The sequence below is a fragment of the Podarcis muralis genome, chromosome 1, assembly GCF_964188315.1.
Source record: "Podarcis muralis chromosome 1, rPodMur119.hap1.1, whole genome shotgun sequence".
Taxonomy (NCBI): domain Eukaryota; kingdom Metazoa; phylum Chordata; class Lepidosauria; order Squamata; family Lacertidae; genus Podarcis; species Podarcis muralis.
This window is the reverse complement of record NC_135655.1, coordinates 85,237,578-85,257,043: the sequence shown is the minus strand read 5'-3', so window position 1 is coordinate 85,257,043 and position 19,466 is coordinate 85,237,578. Positions and strand designations below refer to the sequence as shown.

Below are 19,466 nucleotides of genomic sequence, written 5' to 3'. Positions count from 1 at the left end.
CGGCAGATGTTTTGTGATTGTGAAAGGAGGGAGCGGGCGTTACTAGAGGTTATGGGTAGCCCATTCGGGTTTCCATCAAGGTAGGTCTGAGGGGTCCTTCAGATACACTCTTTTGCATTGGTAGTTAAGACGGGCACCCTCCAGATCCAGTTGGACTACAACTGGAATGACCCCTGACCAGTGCAATCTCAGGTTGGTAAGGAAAGGGAAAACTGGGTAGTGCAGAGAAGTGGCAGAGAACTGGATGCATGGGCGTAGCCAAGGGGGTTCAGGGGGGCAGCAGCAGCCCCAGATCAAGTAAAACAATAGAAATACTTAATTAACTGACCAATCACGTCGGTCCTGCTCACCCCGTTAACAAAGTCCTGCCCCCCCAAAAAAATCCTGGCTACGCCCATGGCTGGATGGATGAATTAAAGGTGAGGAGCAACAGAGTCCAGAGGAGGGCAGACCTCAGGGAAGTCCATTTATTATATAAAAGAAAATCGATCAAGCCGAAGCTCTTCAGTATGTTTTGAGAACTCTCTTCTCCCCAAGCCCTGAAGCACAAGTCTGCCTCTGACTTCTCGATTATGAGAGAGAATCCGAAAAGAACTTTTCACATGCTCGGGTTCACGCTCTCTTCCTCCCTTCCTCCCTATCACTTTGCATGTGCTCTGAAGCTAGGTACACGGCCCCGGGACTGAATAAGAAAGCCCTCGCTCCTCTCCAGACAGAGGTGCCAACTTGAATTAAATATGGGGGGCAGGTAAGCCCCGCCCGTCGACCCCTAGGAGTTGGCTCCTAAGTCTCCAGGCTGCGCTCCCGGGCGTTGTGTTGACTTTGCCCGCTGGCAGCTGCAAGGGGAAGCCCGGCCCAGGCGGCATTGTTGTCTCAGCCGGTTAATCAGATCCTACGAGTCGCTGTGGAAATATCGGGCCTCCTGCCGAACAATAGGGCCCCAGGAGGTGGTGGTTAAACTTCAACCAGCTTAACTTCCCCCCCTCCCCGTCGGAACCCAGGGAGCCGGGCACGCGAGCCAGGCGGGGACACCCCAAGGCAAACACAACACGGGGCGGCGGAGATGGGGGTAAATTGGCGGGGGGGGGGCATTAAGGGATCAGCAGGGGAAGCAGCTTTGAGGAGCTGAGGGCACCCGCCCCCAACTCTCTGTCCTCTTTATTTTTTTGTAATCCCAGCCAGGGATATGAGAGCGGGTTGGGCACCCGTTTTAACTCCCCCAGCCAGAACTGGCGCCAATTGTGGCAGCCTGGGACTGTGGTGGGGTGGAGAATGGCATTTGCAGACCGATCCTGCACTTGGTGGGGGCTTTTGTCCGGCGACCGAACTGACACTAACAGAAGTGGGCTTTACTCGCAAGTAAGCGTGTGCCTCGGCCCGCAGCCTTTTGGCCCCTCTTCGTGGCGCACGTGGGGTTGGGACTGGGCGCCAGGCGGGAGGGGGAGAAGGGGCGGCCCTCTTTGCCGTGGCGCATGCCTCCCCCGATGACAGCAGGTGAGCGAGGCGCGGGGGTGAGTCGGGCTCCTGCCCCCCCCTCCCCGTCGGCGGGCCCTGGTAGTGGCAGGCAGGCAGGTTCCGCGGGGAGGAGGCGAAGGAAAGAGGGAGAGGGAGGGCCGGCCACGGGTTGGGTGCGGTCCTGGCGGTCCCCGATCCCGGATCTCTTCAATTTCCCCTCTCTGTCGCTCACTCGTGCGCCGCGAGCAGAGGCAGCGGCAGCGAGAGCAGCAGCTCCGGTGGCGGCGCTGACCGCTAGAGCGCGGCGGCGATTTAACCGCGGCAGCCAAAACAAACGGGGCCCGCGCTATTTATTGGCGGCGGCCGGAGCGGGCCGGCTCAGAGCGGCCCATCAGCGCACCTGCCCCGCTCGCCGCATGGACGCTGCCGCTGCTCGCTGCCCGGGGCTGCCCGGCTGCTGCCGCCGCCGCCGCCACCGCCGCTGCTGCAGTTCCTCCTGCTGCTGAGCGCCCGCTGGTCGTCGTCGGAGCCATGAAGGCGGCGCGGCTCCTGCTCCTGCTGAGCGGCTGCGCTCTGCTCTTGCTAGCGCCGCCGGTGCGCGGCTGCGGGCCGGGCCGAGTGGTAGGCAGCCGCCGCCGCCCGCCCAGGAAGCTCATCCCGCTCGCCTACAAGCAGTTCAGCCCCAATGTGCCCGAGAAGACGCTGGGCGCCAGCGGCAGGTACGAAGGCAAGATCGCCCGCAACTCCGAGCGCTTCAAGGAGCTCACGCCCAACTACAACCCGGACATCATTTTCAAGGACGAGGAGAACACGGGCGCCGATCGCCTCATGACCCAGGTAGGCACCAACCCCAGCCCCTGCTCCAGCCGCGGCGCTGCGCTGCGCCCTGTCTCTCGCCTTCGCTCGCTTTCGCTGCCTGCCTTCTCCACTCGAGTCTACCTGAGCGGCACGCTAGAACCCGAACCCACGTGCCCCCTGCCGTGGCTAAGCTAAACTCCGCGCTCCACTGAGCTGCTCTGTGCCAAGTGGCCGGCGAGCCCTTCGGAAAAAGGGAAGGAATCCTCCGCCGCTCCTCTTCCCTTCTCCGGGGCACCTGCTCACTCCGTGTGGGCTCTGGCCACCTGTTTGCTGCCACCTCCATATCCAGTCCTGTGGGTTTCGCCGGCTTTCGAGGAAAGCAAAGCGTAGCTAAGGGCTCCATGACCGTGGAAGCATGGAGAGATTACCGGGACCTTTGGAATGGCTTTTTGGAAGTCAGCTCCGGGTTCCGATCACTTTCCCGCTCCCCAATCCAGACCTGGAAAGTTATTAGACTCTCATTGCCGGTGGAAACCCTGGTGAAAGTTTAGGGGCGATGATGCATAATCAATGCCAGATCCTTTTATCAGCTTGGCATCGGTAGCAGTAGCACGGGAAAAATCACCCTTCTTTAGGTGTTGTGAGGGCGGATGCGTTCCGCGACAACTTCTTGTTATTATTGATTATATATATTGGTTGCGTTTTTCGGGGGGGGGGGGAAATGAACTCAAAGCAACTTTAAAAAACAAAATAGATATAAAACAAGAATAAAAACATAAAATAACATGCATAGATGAGCAAATCCAACTCCACCCCACCCCACTTAAAAACATGTTCAGGAAATTAAACTCCCAAGGCCTGGGTGAATAAACATGATTTTTACCTGGTGCCCAAAACAGCTAGTCAAGATGTCAGGTTTGCCTCCCTCAGGCTCCCTGGGAAAAACATTCCACAATCAAGGAGCCACCACTGTGAAGGCCCGTTCTTGTGTCATTACCCTTTGCATTTCCCTTGGAGAGGATACACAAAGGATTGCCACAAATGAAGTTCTATGTGCGCATGGTCCCAATCCGGCAGAGGCGCCCAGGACTTTGAAGGGTTGGTAGGATGGTGATGGGGAGAAATTGAGGTGTTTGGGGATTGATTGATTGCCTGCCTGCTTAGTTTTACAGTCAGCATTAAATCCTTTCATTTCTCTCCCTCCCTCTCTCATCCCTGCTCTCAATTTCTTTCAAGAAATGAGATGTCTCATCAGGCACCAGCATAAATTGAAATGTGGAAACACATATTGTAATGTGGAGGAAAATGATAGTTGAAGTGCATTAAGAATCATTATTATTATGAACTTTATTCTTCCCCACACCCTTTTCCATAGAGGTGATCACCACAGCACAGATTTGCAATATATTTCATATTCTTATTATAGACTGAACAATTCTGTGAGATAGTCTAGGCTGAAAAGTACAGTGCAAGCAAGGTTACCCAGTGGAGCTTTGTGGCTGAGAGGATTTCATACAGGGATCTGTTCATGTATGGTTGGGGGACCATAATTCCCATTATCCCTAGCCATTGGTCATGCAGACTGGGACTGCTGTATGTTGGAGTCCAACAACATCTGGAGAGCCACTGGATCCCGATTTCTGATCTAGGTCCAGCTCTATAGCCACTGTCCAATTATAGCTTGTTTGCATAGAGAGTAGGTTGTGATAGCAAGGCACCTGCCTGTTACCAAAAACAACCTGTCTGGGGGGCAATACTTTGATACCTACCTCCAGTGGTTGCACATATTTGGCCTTACAAGGCAGCAAGGGTGGGCATATATGCCCCCTGACCTGCTGTTTGTCTTCCCCATCACTGCAGAAACCATTTCCCTAGCATCTAATTCAAGCAGCACATTCCCTCTTGGAAACTATTTTGGCTTCTCTCCAATGCCCCTTTACTATGGTTTCTCCCCTAATGTTACTATGAAAAGACTGGGTTTACCAAGAGTTCTGTTTTGGCTCATTCTCCACAAAGGGGACCTGGCACCTATTCAAGTAGACTGATGATTGTAGCCCCACAGTTCAATTCTATGTTGCTTTGCCCAAAAGTAAATTCCACTGTGTTCAATGGGATTTACATCCTAGAAAGTGTGTTAAGGGCTGCAGCTTTAGTGTGGAAAGGTAAAGGTAAAGGGACCCCTGTCCGTTAGGTCCAGTCGCACGCAGATGACTCTGGGGTTGCATCGCTCATCTTGCCATAACTACATCCCACTAAGTTCAGTACAGCTTGCTCCCATGTAAGTATGCATAGGATTGCACCCAAAGTGTGATAGGTAGAGAAGCAGTACCCAATACTGGCACTTGAGCAAGTGGTTAGGCATGGATAAGTGCTTTGTGGGTACAATCAATCCCAGAAATTGGATTTTAGGATAGGGAGCATATATTATGAATGTCTCACCTGACAGGAATGCCATATCTTGAATATGATGTTTGCCACTTGGGTGCATTATTTAAATAAATTATTTTATTTAATTATTTAAATAAATAAATAAAATTATTTAAATAAATAAAAAGAACAATCAATGTATCTTTAATTGTGACCTAATTCGATCTACTCTGCAACAGGCAGACGCCACCATGTCCCAAACTTTTAAAAAAATAGATCAGTCTTGAGTGGTCTACTTAAAAAAGAAAGAACATAATTCTTGTATTCTACAAATGTGATCTAAGTTGCACACTGTACTCAGGCTCCCTTCACATAACTTGTGGTGTGAAGGGCAGGATATAAATATTTAAATATGTAAACAAACAAACAAACAAACGTAAGAAATGCCTTGCTGGCTTTGACCAAAGTCCATCTTGTCCAACATCCTTTGTAAGGATCCTTGCAGCCAGCATGTGCTGGGTGGATCACCAGAAACTGGTGCATCAGTGTCAACAGGGGCAGGACTTGGGGGCAGAAGTCTGGGGCCCCACTTGGGAGAATAAGCAGGATGGCTCCAAATATGTTGGGGTTGATTTATCACATTCTGAAGCAAGTGAAACAATGCACATTACCATCTAATGAGTGGATGGGCTGTTAGGCTGTTAAGTCCAATTACCTGTGCCATTGCACTGGTTAATCATGATCAGCCTTCTGTCCACTCCTGGCTTAGATGAAAACATCAAAGGTGTTGGTTGGCAGCTGTTAGCTCCAACAGTCAAAAGTTCTAACATTCATTTTCATAGGCTGCTGCCCACTTTGCATATCAAATGATGGAGATTAACAAGGGATAGTGAAAGCTCTGAGGACATGCTCTGCTTGTGAACCACCTAGGAATATTGTGCTGGTTTGGTCATGTCAGAAAACAGAATCCCTGGCTAGAGGGTAGTGGGTTATTTATTATGCTCTTCAGATGCTATTGACACTCAGTTAAACCCTACAATATAAGAAAAATGCAGTTCAATATCAGATGACATGGCAGAGCAGTCTTCGTCAGCCTGGTACCCTCCAGATATTTTGGACTGCAACTCTCCTCAAACCCAGCCAGCATAACATGATGGGAGTCATAGTCTGAAAAATCTGCAGGGCATCACATTGGCAATTACTGTGACACAGGGGTGCCAACTTGAATAAAATATTGTGGGGCCCAGGTAAGCCCGCCCCACATAATCAGTCACATGACACACTGCACACACACCATTTGAATGGGAATGCTTATAAACTTTGTGCGGGCCCAGCCCCCTCAAATATTTTATTGTGGCAGCTGAAGCCCCTACAGCCCCTAGGAGTTGGCTCCTATGCTGTTATAGCCATAGAGCAGGAGGGATTCAAGTATGCCATGCCAGAAAAGCCTATGGGACTAGGGATAAGCATACATAGGAAGCTGCCTTACATCAAATCAGACCATTGGTGCATCTAGCTCAGTATTGTTCACACCAGCTGGCAGTGGCTCTCCAGATTTTCAAATGGGAGAGGCTCACTCCTATTTGGAGATGCTGGGGATTTAATCTGGGACCTTCTGAATGCAAAGCAGATACTCCACCACTGAGCTAGAGCCCTGTAAAACATGCCTAGCAGGCTCAGCATGTCACATGCAGCTACAGCAAAAGCTGAAACCAGACTCTTTTAGTCCCCAGCCAGTCTCTGACTATGGGAAGGGAAAATCCCTTTCCAAGCTAAATATGGGGATCCATTACTGACATGGGGACAAATAGAAGAAGATGCATGGAATAGAAGAGTATGCTTCCCCTTTATCACATACATAATCGAACAAGACAACAACAAGAATCCACTGACAGCATACAAATCAATATGGCTAACCTGACCCAAAAATCCACCCCCTCACACACACAAACAAATTTCACTACAGCCAACCAAAGACAACTAACCACACCCTAGGCTACCCCCAACCTCTCTCACTACCAAAGAAATATTACAAGTGAATAGAAAGAGAACCCACACAAGTGATGCTGACACAAAATCCCACACATACACTACATGGAAGAATAGAAGCATCCCCACCCCACCCCATGCACCATGCCCACCCTTCCCCTCTTTCCACCTCTTTTCTTCCCAACCTAATACTGCATGCAACACTAATGTATCACAGCAAATTAAACTGATTCGTAGAAAACACAATTTGAAAAAAGACACAATGCACGTATTTTTGAAAACTAAGATTTATTAATTAACATTATTTAAAAATAAAAAATATGGAGATCCATTTTAGTCTTTGGAGTCCAATCTGAAATGTGTTTACTTGGAAATAAGTTTCAGTAACTTCAGTGGGATTCCCTTCTTTGAAAGTGCCAGTAGAATTAATACGCAAGTGATACCTGTTCAGAAACATCACACCCTTCCCTTCCCTTCCCAAGAGCCTCCGCTTCACTTATAAGTCCTAGGGTAAAAAAGTTTGTTATAATGTGCTTACCCAAGAATCACGTAACACAATGTGGAGCAGGATCCTGAGTATGCTAACTCAGATGGAGATTGGAATGACATTATTGCACAGGAAGCATGGTTTTTCCAATCCTATGTTTACCATGTGAAGGAGGTTTTGCAGGGGAGAATTAGTAGGCAGGAGGGAGGTGTTTAGCTTTACCTCATTGCCTACCCACTGCTTTACCTCTGGCTAACGTCTGCGGGGAATTGACCTGGGGGAAGTAGTTGTGGGGGAAATTGGTAGGCTGATCCTTATGTTTGGGACGTTTTGAAAAGGATGCCCTAGCTTTCCAGTTAACATAACTGGGATAGAATCTGTCTTGGGGGATTGTTATAGCAAGGTGATCCTGCTTATTAAGTTGGAAGCAAAGAATCTGACTGTCTATAGGCAGCCCAGAGTTCACTAGGCCACCTTCTAAGCATACTGTAACATCAAAGCTAATTCTTAAAAAGCAAACTATTCAGAGTCTAATCTTTGTTTTAAAAACCATCCGGATTCTCCATTTAGCCTGTTTTGAGGAGATGGTGGCCCCAAATAGGGTTATATACTAAATCTAGAATAGGAAGGACTGGGGAAAACAATCTGCCTTCTGTCCCCAGCTCTGGGAGCGTTTTCACATTGGACCCTTAAAAAAAGCCCTGTCGTGTTTGTTTGTTTGTTTGTTTGTTTGTTTGTTTGTTAGTGTGCATGTATGGATGTCCATTTTAGCCAAGTGGAAGTTTTATGTTACAGATGTGGTAAATGAAAAACAAACAAACTCCTAACATTTAAAGCAGGGATGGGGAACCTATGCCCCCTGCAGATGTTGTTGTAGACCAGCAACATTTGGAGGGCCTTGATTAAAGCCTCGGTTTTGACAATAGTCTGAGATAATCAATGCTTAGTGGGAAGAAAGGTTGGGAGGGAGGCCTCTGAGGTGAATTGCTAGGGTCCAGCTACTTTTGACCAACTATTCTTTTTTGTGGTGGGGTAGGGGAAGAAGTACAATAGAGTGGTTGTAGTAGATTAGACCTCTGGAGTGACATGGGATGTCAGAAAGATCTAGGCCCACTGAATGTTTTAGAACTGCCTCTTGGAGTATAGACCCAATGAGATGTGGCTACTGCTCTGTACAGAGCCCTGTGATCTGAAAGACAGGGGAAATAGGGAGGGGGGGTGCTCCTAACACCTCCCTAAATGACATAGTTACAAGAACCTGTAGGTTTCGGTTCTGACACCAAGATGCTGAATGGGGTTTATTTTCCCCCTCCCCCATGCCTCAGTTTCCCCTGCTGGCCAGGGTTGCTGGAAGGATATTTGAGCAAGGTGAGTGCTGAGCATTGTGAAGATGTTGACACAAGCATGACTGAGATGCTTACACAGGGGACTATTCCCTCTTGTAAATTCCACAAGTCTTGCCCGTTGGAGCAGGAACCTGGGATGGTGATAGTTGGGGGATGGGTACTGTGGAGCCGGAAGTTATGTAGGACTCTTTCGGTATCACCAGAGAAATGCCTGTGGGCTCTAGGAATGCAGATAAAGAGCTATTTCCCCCTCCTGGTCTGCCACCCTGCCTGCCACCAGTCAGGGTTATGGTGCAGGTGAGTCTCCTAAAGCCTCTGGGATGCAGCTGGAGGTCTGCTGGGTCAGTGCTCTCACCCACACTAGGGGCATGGGGGTGGAGGCTGTCACTGGTTAAAATACAGAGAGTGTGACAGAGTAGGCAAAACCAAAGAGGTTCACTGGTGTTGCACATGGCAGCTTGACTAGGCATAGGGATGGATTATCTGGCTGAACAATCATAACATAAAATCATGCATTGCCTCTATTAACAGGGCTTGGGATCTATGTGGCTTTCAACAAGGGCTCCACATTCTAGAGACTCTGCTAGAAGTATCACTTAGCATGTTATAGTTCAGGGAAGAACCACCTTTGGCCCGTCAGAAGATGGATTCCATCTCCCATCAGTCCCAGGCAGCATGGTCAGTGGTTAGGGATGAGGGAACCTGAAATCCAATGATGTTTGTGTATGTTTACAGCAACAAGCTAACCTCATAATACTTGGACTTTTGCCAGCATCCCCACCTTCTCTCCAGAGCAGGCCGGCATGCTGAAGGCATAGCTTCTGAGGCATGATGCGAGGTTCAAAATGTATCACCTGAGCCTGAGGGGTGCTCTTGTTCAGCCCCTCCTTTCCTCTCCATCCCCACCCCCATTGCTGGTTTCTTATTGCTCTTGACTTGAGTTTCATCAAGTCCAAGGGTCTGCATATCCCTGGGCAACAGGATCCCGCCCACATGTCCTTATCACTCCATCTTTCTCAAGAATGTCAGTCTCTGTTTGCTTCTGGTGCCTGAGCTCAGAGGTGGAGATAAGGCCCAGGAATAGTTGCCTCACCTCTTCTCCACCCATCACCGCCCCCCAGCCCCAGCTTCCTTCTCCTTGCTCTCTGAACCAAACCTCCCTCACCATGATTTGCAGGGAGCTTAAGTTAGGCCAGGCCAACATCCTCTGGGCTCCTCCAGATTGGAGTGTGCGTGCATGCATGCATGGGCGGAGGTAGGGAGGTTTGTGGGTGTATTCTGCAACATGTGATTGATGCAATAATATTGCATTAGTGGTGCATATATACTGAACTGTTCACACATCATTCTGCTTTATTAGATGTTCTGTGATGCTCCCTCAATATGATTGCATTATTGCCATCTGGGCGGGGTACTGTTGCACAGTAGCACAAGAAAAGCAGGCAGAAAAAGAAGAAGAAGCCACCAAACCCAGAACACCAATGGTATAGAAAGTTATAGAATTCCATCAAAAGGTTACAGGATATAAATTGGCTGGAAACAAAGTAGTACGTCCACCCCAAAACCTTTGCAAGTGCATACATTATTGAAAGTGGGACAACAGCCCCAATACCATCATTAGCACAAAGCATCATGAATGCTTATGAACAGGCTGCTGGTATTCGTTTGTGAGCTGCTGGTGGTCTTTCCCCCTCTCAAACTGATAGGGGAAAGAGTACTAGTTCTAGGGTCTAGTGCTCAGCTCCAGCCATTGTTCTCTGACTCTACCAAGACAATTGATTTTCCAAGCACCTCAAGCAACTGTCCCTCCTGGAGGTGGCTTTCATGGTCCCCATGATGCCTATTCACTGCTCAGTGCTCCTGCAGGAATAAGTGCCATTCTTTGCTTTCCAGACCAAAAGTTGCCAGCAACTTAGTGGAGCTGGTATCAATTTGTACAACAGTGGATACTTTTCTGAGCAGCACAGAAATATGCAGGCTTGGTAAATTCCCCCTGTCTATCCAAGGCCTGTTAGCAGAGCCCTGGTCCTCTCCAAGAAGTTGAGCTGCAGAAACTTCCAGCTCTGCCTACTTAATACTGTGGGTTGTATTTAACCTTTATTTAGCACAAGCAATGTGTACAGTGCTGTATAAAACAGAAACAATGTAGTTCCTGCCCTTGCTTGCCACGTGCTATTTCTTTACCTTGCCATTAAGGCTTATTTGCTAATTTTTAAAACCCAACTCTTCCTCCAAGGATCTCAAAGTGGTATATGTAGTTCTCTCCCTCATCCCTGTTATCCTCACAATAACCCTGAGAAGTAGGTTAGACTGAGAGGTAATGACTAGTCATCCAGTGAGTTTCATTACTGAATGGGGATTTGAACCCCAGGTATTCCTTGTTTTCTAGGCTCTATACCACACTAACACTTACCAGCCCTTCTCTAAAGTGTACTGTAGATCTGTCCACTATAATATAAATCAGAGAAGGCTAACCTGCAGCAGCTGGACTGTAAACCCCATTACCCCTGATCATTGGGATTGTTGGCTGGAGCTAATAGATGTTAGAATCCAACAATGTTTGCAAGGCCACAGGTTAGCCACTCCTGTAGGTTACATTTTCTGGACAAGGAGCAAATGGACAGTGCTGGTATTGCCAAATGATTAGTAAATATAGTTCCTATCCCCACCTTTCACCATGGACAACTTCTTCATAGCATCACTGACTGCATGCCCTGGAATGTGGCTTCCATTCTAAGGGTGTGGAGAGGGGACCCTGGAGAATATTTGTGGCTGAATATATGTGGGTATAGTGTTGGAAGCAGGGCTTGCTGAATTTTGTCCTTTTAGAAGAAGAAGAAGAAGAGTTTGGATTTGATATCCCGCCTTTCACTCCCTTTAAGGAGTCTCAAAGCGGCTAACATTCTCCTTTCCCTTCCTCCCCCACAACAAACACTCTGTGAGGTGAGTGGGGCTGAGAGACTTCAAAGAAGTGTGACTGGCCCAAGGTCACCCAGCAGCTTCATGTGGAGGAGCGGAGACGCAAACCCGGTTCCCCAGATTACATGACCACCGCTCTTAACCACTACACCACGCTGGCTCTTTTACTGATGAATTGGACTCAATAACTGAGTCCTCAGTTAGAACCTCATCCCTTTCATATGTGAGCATGTACCGCTCCATGTGCTGTTTACTGAGCATTCAGCCTGATTTGTTTGCAGAGAAATTAGACAACATTAATGAGGCTGAATGATGTTGCATCAAAGCAAGTGTTATCTCACACCCTCCAGTGCATTTCTGTAACTTCCCTTATTGCAAAAAGTGCAGTCTTTGGAGAAAATGGGCTTGTTACACAAGAGCTGCCAATCAGGTATAATTGTGCTGCCTGAATTTGTCAATATGTGGTTGAATCCCACCAGAAAATAGCAGCAGTCTGAAAATGTGCCCTGTATTTATATTTACAATTTATGATTATCCCCTTGGATGGTGGGAAGGGCAGACGTGTTATGTGCTTCACCAAATATCTAGCACCTTGTTAACAAAATCCCACTTTTTTACTGCTCAACATGTAGCCCCCATGCTGTTAGCCTTGGGATAATTGATTGGGTACTGAGACTTACATAGCTACTATAGTTTGATCCTTTCCTCTTCTGCTGCTTTCTCCAAACCCTTCATTGTAGCTCAAATTGCACCATGGTACAGCAGCCTCAGCACCTAATGTTGGGGATTCTTTCTGAGAGTATCTGTTCCTATATCTGGGCATCAGAGGTGTTTCTTTAGAACTTGCCTTGTGGTCAATGAATTAAAGCACCTGCCTTGTGCCAATTGGCTTTCTTGTTGCAGCTCTATGCTGACACCTTCTGGCTACAGCTGGAATTAGCATATATGTGAATCAGTTCTGAATTTATTCCCAATGCAGAAGAATATGTAGCTTGTGATTCCCTATGTAATTCTCCCATTGCTCTGGGTAAATGATATAGCCTGGAAGAGTATGAATGTGAGGTGAAGGTGATGGGTACAATGGCTATTCCCTGTGCAGCTGACTGTGAGGAATAACAAAAAAAGTCTTGTCTGAAGGCTGTATTAAGAGGAGTTATTTTGATGAGAGGAACAACCCATGTATTTGGATTCACTAACTCAGGAGTTAGCATTTTAACATGGTGTTCTGGGGCCCTGACATGTCTAGAGCTAGTCCTTATTCTTGGTCTGCAATTTAACATTTGTTTTAAACTGGTTTTAATATTGTACTTTATTTTTTAAAAAAGCATTGCTGTACTCCACCCAGGAACCATATGGTGAAGGGTGGGTAAGAAATTGAATAAAATAAAATAAATAATAATAATCTCACAAAACCTGATGCAGCCAGATTCACCCAAGGGACTCATCAGCTTGTTTGTTTCTACAGTATGCAAAGTTAAGGTGATTTGGAGTGGTTTGTTAACTGCTGTTAGAAGGAAAAGTGAGCCAGAGATGGGGATGGGAACCCAACTATGTAACCCCAAACTATGTAACCCTCACCTTTCCTATGGTATTTTAAGGAAATAAATAAATCTCTCTCATATATAAAACACTGTTTGTTGCCTTCTGTAGCACCTTATCTCTTGAGGTCCAGAACAAACAGTGGTGTGTGTGGTTGTGGAAACTGGGATAGCCCTTTGTGCCTGCCCTGTTTTACTAGGGACAAAGGCCAGCCCTGGCCATATATGACCTTTCCTCTGTATGCAGGGGCGGGTTTTTTGCCTCACCCTTGTGCTGCTGCTGCATTGCTCTTTGCCCTCTTCTCAAGGCTGAGTGAAACGTGACCTAAGGAGTGGGAGGGTCAGGCCTTTCATCCTTGCAGATAGTTGGCCACATTCCAAGGTCACACATGGAAGGACTTTGCTGTCTTTTTGCAGTTTGGGATGATTCTCCCCTCTTTTTCCACACACAAAACCACACATTCCAATGTGGGGCTGCTTCTCTGTTGTGATGTCCCAGGATTTCATGAAATACAGTGGTACCTCGGGTTAAGAACTTAATTCGTTCTGGAGGTCTGTTCTTAACCTGAAACTGTTCTTAACCTGAAGCACCACTTTAGCTAATGGGGCCTCCTCCTCCTGCTGCTGCTGCGCTGCCGCTGCATGATTTCTGTTCTCATCCTGAAGCAAAGTTCTTAACCCAAAGTAATATTTCTGGGTTAGTGGAGTCTGTAACCTGAAGAGTATGTAATTCGAGATACCACTGTATGTGTGAATATTGCAACATGAGTGAAGTGGTGTTTTAGGACATTTCTGACTCTGAACTTAGCACACGCACACACCCTCTTTAGATAGAAATGTGTTTTACTTCATTTTATTTCAGTTGTGGGAAACCAGCACTGCTGTATTCAGGATGGGGGGGGGGACTTCTGCTTGTTCTGATGAAAGAGGAACTGGACCTCTGCCTCAAAGTCCTGCCCTGACAGCACCAATGTACACGTGATCACCTGGGTCATTACCAATCAATCGGCATCCTGCAAGAAACTCAGTTTGGCTGCTCTCAGAATGGCCTGTGCAGGTATCCCAGGGTTAATGTAAGCGTTTAGGTCTGTGCAGGACTTTAGTCACAAGTGACATATTTCGTGACTCATTTACTTGTAAGCCAAATCAGTGAGGTTCAGGAATAGGGCATGGAGGGAAAATAGGACAGCAAAGCAATGAATTTAATATTGTTCGGTATGGACAGAAGCAATAGAGCATTACATGCCCATATGGTGTGCATATCTATATATTAATAATGTGTTCCTGATACTTAGAAAATACTTAATGGCGTGGGGATGCTACAAAAATAATTGAGGTCTATCTACAAATCCTGCAACTCTGTGCACATGCATACAACATCTCTCTAACTTTGCCAAACGTTCTCTTATGCATTTTAAAAAGTGGTGTGGGTGAACCCATGTTACTTGTGCAGGAACAAGGGCTAAGCTGAGAAACTGGGCCCCTCCAGATTACCTGTTTCTTGAACTTTCACCCTGACTTGCTTTACACAGAGATTAGACTACAGTATGACCAGTCTTTAATGAGCTTTCATTCTGATTTGTTTACAGGGCAGTTAAATGGCAATCATCTCCCATCTTGTACCCATCCTGATCTACTTTGGAGTGTTTACACATCTTCTTGTTAGTCATTAGTTTATCCCACACTTTTCAATGCATTCTCCAATCATTTTCCAAACTGCAGAAAGTCTTTTTTTAAGGAGGATTTGTTGTGCACTGGAGACTTTTAATCCACATTAACTGCACACACCTAAAGTCGCAGTATGTGCTTGAATCCCTCCTGCAAAATCCTGACAATTTAGAGGGACCATTATGTCTCTATGTAAGGGAGAGGTACCACCTTCTCTGGAGGATTGAAGGGGCCCATCTTTATGACATGATGTCTTTATGTCCTGATGACACACACACAATGTCATGCTACGTCAGGACATCACACATGGGGCCCTCTGAACATTGAAGGGGTCTGGACCCCTAATAAAGAGATTGTGGGGCCCACAGTGCCTTGGCCCCCAGGAGCCAGTGCCCTTGATGTAAGGTGGTTTTTATTATTATCCCCAATTAGCTTCTGAACCCAATCAAAGTGCTGATTTTGATCTATAAAGCCTTACACAGCTCAGGACCTCAATACCTAAGGACAGCCTCTCCTCTATGTCCTCACTCCCTGAGAGGTTCAGAGGGTGGCAACACAAGAATGAGTCTTTTTTCTGTGGTGGCCCCCAATCTGTGGAATGCTCTCCCCAGAGAGGCTTCCCTGGCACCATCATTGTATGGCCTTTGTCCATTAAATAATCTGTGGTCTGTTAAAGCTGGGGGAGTGGCTGTTATTATGATTATTTTATTATTATGCTGTCTATTATTGTGCTTTTTATTAGGTTTTTATTGTTATGCTCTATAAAATGTGTTCTTAATGTTGTACAGCACCCTAGGATCTTTTGATAAAGGGTTGTATATAAAATTATTATTATTATTATTATTATTATTATTATTATTATTATTATTATTATTATTAAAATTAGAGAGGGGTTTAACAAGAATGTAGAATACTGTACATTTTGAAAAGCAAAGTGACTTTAGCATCTAGTAGTGGACTGAATTGCTACCATGTCAGGATGTTATCACATCATTTGGCTGCATGTGTGTTGACCCAGGTGTGGTTCTTTGTTGCTCAGATGGCAAATGTTCTGGACTGTGGCTAAGCAATGCTTGATATGGTGGGGAATTTAATCTAGGCTACACATTTACACATTGCAAAACAAAACAAAACAAAACAAAAACAGATTTTCAGTATACCTGAAGGAGCGTCTCCACCCCCATCATCCAGCCCAGACACTAAGGTCCTCCTCCAAGGGTCTTCTGGTCGTTCCCTCACTGCAAGAAGTGAAATTACACGGAACCAGGCAGAAGGCCTTCTCAGTAGTGGTGCCCTCCCTGTGGAATGCCCTTCCTTCAGATGTTCAGGAGATGTTCAGGAGATTAAGAACTACATAACGTTTAGAAGACATCTGAAGGAAGCCCTGTATCGGGAAGTTTTTAATGTTTGATGTTTTATATATTCTGTAAGCCACCCAGAGTGGCTGGGGAAACCCAGCCAGATGGGTGGCGTATAAATAATAAAAGTATTATTATTATTATTATTATTATTATTATTATTATTATTATTTACTACTAGTACTGCTATTACTATTATTACAGTATTACTATTACTATTCTCTGCCACCCTTTCAAGGAAAGGATTGTCCTTTGTCAAGAACGACACATGGCCACCCCAATCTACCGTAATCCAAGTTTTGTACTTCCAGGTAATGCTCTCCTCTGTGTGTAGGTGCATGATGCTAATCTATTTCTATTCTGTCACTTTTCACCCACTTCCCATAGCGCTGCAAGGATCGCCTAAACTCTCTGGCCATCTCGGTAATGAACCAGTGGCCAGGGGTAAAGCTGCGTGTGACGGAGGGCTGGGATGAAGATGGGCACCACTCAGAGGAATCGCTGCACTATGAAGGCCGTGCTGTTGACATCACCACCTCTGACCGTGACCGCAACAAGTATGGGATGCTGGCACGTTTAGCTGTTGAGGCTGGCTTCGACTGGGTCTACTATGAATCTAAGGCTCACATTCACTGCTCTGTCAAATCTGGTAAGGACCAGCTTTGAGATGGGATTGAGGGAGATTGGCAGGAATGGGGGAGGTAGTGGGAAAGTATCTGTGAATCATGAATAAGGGAGATAGGCACAATTGAAGAAAGGTTTGGGGTAATGAAAGGTGGAGTGGGTAAGTTATAAGGTTGAAGAGCACATTTTTGCTTGTATGGGTCACCGTGGGATAACAGTAGCAATGCTGTACTCCATTCTTACTGTTCATCAGAACTGGGGAACCTGTGGACCTACCAGTATTGTTGAACTCAAACTCCCTCCAGCCACAACCGGCATGGCCAATGATCAGGGATAATGGGAGTTGTAGTCCAGCAATAGCTGGTGAACCACAGATATTCTCCCATCCCTGCATGCAATTAAATACCTTATGTTAATGTTAGCTAATCTTGGTTTGGCTTAGTTCCCCCGACTGTCGCCCTCACTGGGCTAGGACCAAGCACACCTGCTCTAAGATCTGGTTGTTAAAGCCACAGGAAATATTTCCCTGCAAATACTCTCCCAGTTGAACACCTGGGTAATATTTTTCATCTGAGCTGCACATCCTCTCATCCAGAAAAAAAATGTAGATTTCTACAAGCGGTGGGCAGCAACGGGTTTGGTCCAGCCCTAGGTATATTAAGGACAGTAGGGGCCTGAGTTGTTTGTTGGGATTAGATGCTGAGGTTCTCCCCCTGTTGGCCAGAGTACCACACTTTGACTGTGGCATCTTGTTCCTATCCTTTGACCATTAGCATGAGCTGCTGGTGTTCCGGCCCTTTCCAGACCCACAGGGTCTCTGGTTGATGGGAAGGAAGTGCCTTTGCCCTGCCTTGAGCTTATACTGCCTGACCCAACAGCCGAGTCTCCACCTACCTGACTGCAGCACACCAGGAGAGATCAGCGCTGGAGAAAGAGACTGGCTCAGCCAGAGTGGAGCACAACCTTCTCCCCTCTGGCACCAATATGGACTGTGCCACTTTATACTCTCCAGGAAGTAACTGTGCCAGCCAAGTGGCTAAGAAACAAGCACTTTTTGTCCCTTTGGACTTTGGGTCCCCAAAGCCTTGATATCTACAAAGCTGCAAGTTAGGTCTAAGTGCAGTGGATATAAAAAATTATGCATAAATCTTCAAATGGTTGCACTGGGTACTGTGGCCTGCTACCTCCAAGCTGAGCACCTTGACTGTGGAGCTCTACAGACTGTCCATTTCCTCTGAGCTCCACTAGCAGGAGTAGGAAAACACTTTTCATTTGTCTCTTTGATGCTGCCACATTCCTGGGATGCTGTGTCTGCTTCTAGGTGCCCATGCTTCCAAAAGGATGTTGCAACCGTACAAAGTGCCAAAGACTGGGAAACTCTCTTGGTAGTAAATGACTAGAGGAGCAGCACAATCTTGCAGGGAAAGCACTGGATGCTGGAGGGTTGGCAACAGCTTTGATGGAGACTGGGTGGGGCAAAAAGGATGAGTGTGAGCCAACACTGAAGAGTTTATCCTGGGTGCAGGTTTTATTACAGGTGGAGACAAGCAGTTGAGTACAGGCTATTCTGGAAGGGAGGCATTGCTTCAGTATTTCAGGCTGATGGATGGTGGGTAGGGCAAATGTATAGTGCCAGGGTGGCTAACCTGTGGCCTGCCAGGTATTTGGACTCCAGCACTCATCAGCCCCAGCCAGCAAGACCAATAATGAGCGTTGATGGGAGTTGTAGTTCAGCTGCATCTGGAGGGCTTTGGGTTGGTCACTCCTGATGCAGTGGAACATACTCAGTACAGAAGGAATGTCCTGGCCTGTGTAAGATGAAGTGTGAGAGAAGCAAACACTGGTTTAATGGAGGACTTTTAAGTGTCTGGAAATGGTGTGTATTCAGGGCAGCTGGCCTGCCATAAGTACCTTAATAAATGGCCTTTATTTTTGTACCATTTGTGTGGCCTGGTCTGTCTGTCCTCTGCCCTCCCCCAATCTCTTCATCCACTTGGCTTCTGTAAGTCTTATCTCCTTTTAAAAAAATGAGCTATACTAACTTTTTATATTTGAACTTGCCCTTTTCCTGGAGAGTTGGGCTGAAACCAAACTAACAACAACTACCACTACAATCCCTCCAGGTTGCACACTAGCTTGGCCATAGCCACTGAACCTGATCCCATAGCAAAAAAACACACAAAACCCTCTTTTAGAACAGGCTCAGTGTATTTTTACCTAGAAGGCTTAAAATGATATTTTTTTAAATGAACATACATCCTACACTGGCTCAAATGTTCGTTTGATTTCTGTTCCATGGATGAATGCCAATTAACTGAACATTCACAAAAATGTCTCCTGTAAAGCACTTATCAGACTCTGGAAGGGGATTCTTTCATTGCACCTCTATGTATCTTCATTGTTTGGACTTGGCACAGAGATGGCACAGTCTTGCTCATGGTACCAGGAGCACCTTCTTGACTGTATCATCCATGTAGCAAGCAGGTCATAAGAGGAAGCTGCCTTTTTCAATGTCAGACTACTCAATATTATCTAAATTAACTGGCAGCAGCTCTTCAGGGTTTTAGACAGGAGTATTTTCCAGTTCTACCTGGAAATGCTGGAGATTGAACCTGGGACCTAAGCATGTGCTCTTTCACTGCGCTGTGACCCTTCCCAAACAATGAAGATACACTGTGTATTGATTTTTACTGTTTCAATTGACATATGGTATGCTCAAAAGGGCACCCTTGGTCACTTGGCCATGACTATATCATCTGTGAGGCAAGACTGAACAATGGAGATATGCAGATGCATGACTATGGCATGGCATCTGCTAAATTCTCCATTTTTAAGTGTCTTCTTTCCACATGGTGACAATTTTTAGCATTTCATATAGACATTGCAATTGGTTTCAAATGAATTATATGAGTACGGC

The 19,466-nt window shown here is 46.5% G+C and overlaps 1 protein-coding gene across 5 annotated transcripts in view; it reads left to right on the top strand.

Annotated features, from left to right (window-relative positions):
- The first annotated feature begins 1,076 nt into the window (after window positions 1–1,076).
- IHH (Indian hedgehog signaling molecule) overlaps window positions 1,077–19,466 on the top strand; it is a 37,042-nt gene continuing 18,652 nt past the window's right edge. The window contains exons 1-3 of one of the 5 annotated variants that reach the window (XM_077934133.1): window positions 1,089–2,292; window positions 16,313–16,574; window positions 17,323–18,486. In XM_077934133.1, coding sequence (XP_077790259.1) covers window positions 1,987–2,292; window positions 16,313–16,574; window positions 17,323–17,327 — 573 coding nt within the window. In that variant the 5' untranslated portion in view covers window positions 1,089–1,986 and the 3' untranslated portion in view covers window positions 17,328–18,486. Of the gene's footprint in view, window positions 2,293–16,312; window positions 16,575–17,322; window positions 18,487–19,466 lie in introns of those variants that run through there. The other 4 variants (XM_028741913.2, XM_077934132.1, XM_077934130.1 and 1 more) reach the window with 4 other exon arrangements.